Source organism: Macadamia integrifolia, chromosome 6 (assembly GCF_013358625.1).
Source record: "Macadamia integrifolia cultivar HAES 741 chromosome 6, SCU_Mint_v3, whole genome shotgun sequence".
Classification (NCBI taxonomy): domain Eukaryota; kingdom Viridiplantae; phylum Streptophyta; class Magnoliopsida; order Proteales; family Proteaceae; genus Macadamia; species Macadamia integrifolia.
In genome coordinates this window covers 26,713,383-26,715,811 of record NC_056562.1, presented here as the reverse complement: position 1 = coordinate 26,715,811, position 2,429 = coordinate 26,713,383, and the positions used below count along the sequence as shown (strand labels likewise).

Genomic DNA, 2,429 nt, shown 5'->3' with positions numbered 1-2,429 from the left:
TACCCACCCAAAGTTTCAGTTAACAAAAATACCCAAAATAAATTACCCAAAATAGTGAGTCTTCATCTTCCACATATAATCATGTATTTTTTTATTATTGAAATTTTGTGTGGGTAGTTTTGTAAACCCAAACTCAATTTTTGGTATTTTTGTTAACTTAAACTTTCAGTGGGTAATTTTGTAGAGAAAAACCTAATTTTGGGTATTTTTGTTAACTGAAACTTTTGATGGATAATTTTGTAAAGGGAAACTTATAAGTGGGTAATCAAAGATTGAATTTAGATTCCAATCTGACATCAAAAGGTAGCCTCAAATCTCAATGAAACATATCATTTATAAACAAAATAAAATAAAATTATAAATAAAGAATTTCTTCTTCCCTATATCTTATAATGTTAAATTCTTCCTTTGGAAGTGTGAAAAATAATAATAAATAAAAAAATATATTATATACACAAACACAATATCAAGAGTATGAGTGCAGTGGGCCACTTTGGGGTCCGGTTTATTGAACCAACGGCTTGATTTGACGAAGTTTCAGAAGCCAGCAAAGAACTGAACCGGAAATTCGGGTTTGACCCATACAGGGCCTGTACTCCCTCCACATCATCAACCCTCAAGTCCACCTTTTTAGTTCTTGGGATCAAGCTAGGGTACATAATAGCCTCTTTAACTGACGAGTGGCCCAACCCTAACACATGTCCAATCTCATGTGTTGCTACAGATTCCAAATCAACGGCCATCCTTGATTTCTGATTTCCAAAATCAACCGCCCACGTCTCCGCTGCATCTAAGTGAAACCTCCCGCTCTCAGGAGAGAAGGCATGTGCGAGTACCCCAAGAACCCCATCGAACGGCTGTCCATCTCCATGATCTCCACTATAGAAACCAATCTTGACATCAGCGGAATGATAATCCTGTGCCTCGTAGAAACTTACAGGTATAACAGCAGCCCACCGTGAAAAAGCTCGTTGAAAGACTGCTCGCATATCCGACGCGGTCAAATAGCTTATCATATGATCCGGTGAGAACGCATAACTAAGACTCATTGGATTCGGACGATTCCATCTCGGCTCACCTGGGAAGTAAGCGAAGTGCCGAGTCGTGTGTAACTCGTGTGTGTCGCTCATGCCACACCTAGGCAACATAATCTGGGAAAGCGTATCCAAGTCGAGTTTACCGGTGACCGGAAGGCCAAGTTTCGATTGGTATCGGATCACCGCTGATTCAAGCCGTTCGTCGAACGTGTCGGTGACGTTTGTGTCGAGTGCGGCGATATAACCGAAGAGTTTGAAATACTTTTTCAGCTCCGATAGACCGGTGACGTGGCTGCCCGTTGAAGCGTCGAGGAACTTCTGGAATTGATGCCATGTGGCGTTGATGTGGTCGGCGGTTAAAACGGTTGATTTTTCAGTTAACGATCCCGGTGACGGTCTGGCGGGAAAACAAGGGTGGGAGAGGAGGAGGAGAGAGAAGGAGAAGAAGATGAAGAAGGTGAAGAAGGAAGAGAGAGAATAACTGAAAAAGGGAAACATGGGTGGTTCGTTTTTTTTTGGGGGGGAAGGGGATATGATGAAGATTGAAGAAAGGCTCTTTCCTCTCCTCTTATCTTCTCCTCCTTTTCTTCTCTTCTTCTGGTACTTGATATGATTGAAGGCGCAGACATGGAGGGAAAGCTTTAAGACAAAGGAATTTACGAATTAAAGAAATGAATTTAGGGTTAGGACTTGGGGGAGGTCAGGGGGTCGTCGTGGAAGAAGAGGTAAGAGCGATACACACGAAATGATCGTAGCTTGGAAGATTCTTCCTTCCGTGTGCGTTTTTTTCACTGGGAGATTCTGACTTTGATCAAATGATGACTTATTGGTGGGTGAACCACTGCCTACTCTCTTTCCCTTTCCTCTCTCTCTCTCTCTCTCTCTCTCTCTCTTTCCGTTCAACTCCTTAAACTTTAAAGATTACAGCCACCAGATTACAATTACGGAAGTGGCCAACTATAATTAGTAAAGTATTAGAATTTTGACTAGCATCCGAATACTAATTACAAGATGAATACTTTGAAAACGAAAAATGTTGCAGTTGTGATGCGATTAATATATATATATATATCTAAACTGTTAGATTAGGAATTATCCCAGGTTACTTTCGATGTGGGATGATTACTTTCGCAATCATATTCAATTTCATTTCTAAACGGTTAGATTATGAATTATCACAAGTTACTCACTTTCAATACAGGATAATTACTTCCGGCAATCACAGTGGGGGATAAGGTCATGGGGTCAAGCCTTGTTGTGTACAAGTTTGTGTAAGAATAGGTGGCTATTGGTCTTGCTAGCATCCAACAGGCTGGTCAATGGCGGCGCTCAGTATGATAGTAGCAAAAAGTAAAAAAGAAGATGCCCAAATACTTATAAGTCTTTACATCA

General features: G+C 40.8%; 1 protein-coding gene across 1 annotated transcript; it reads right to left on the bottom strand.

Moving 5' to 3' along the window:
• Positions 1-235: 235 nt before the first annotated feature.
• On the bottom strand, positions 236-1,820 carry LOC122082800 (metalloendoproteinase 4-MMP-like). The gene has a single exon (XM_042650576.1). It carries the CDS (start codon positions 1,533-1,535, stop codon positions 447-449), a length of 1,089 nt encoding a protein of 362 aa, XP_042506510.1. The 5' UTR covers positions 1,536-1,820; the 3' UTR covers positions 236-446.
• Between the last annotated feature and the right edge of the window lie 609 nt (positions 1,821-2,429).

Coding starts and splice junctions, on each gene's coding strand:
- LOC122082800 (XM_042650576.1), bottom strand. CDS start 1,535: ATGTTTCCCTTTTTCAGTTATTCTCTCTCTTCCTTCTTCACCTTCTTC.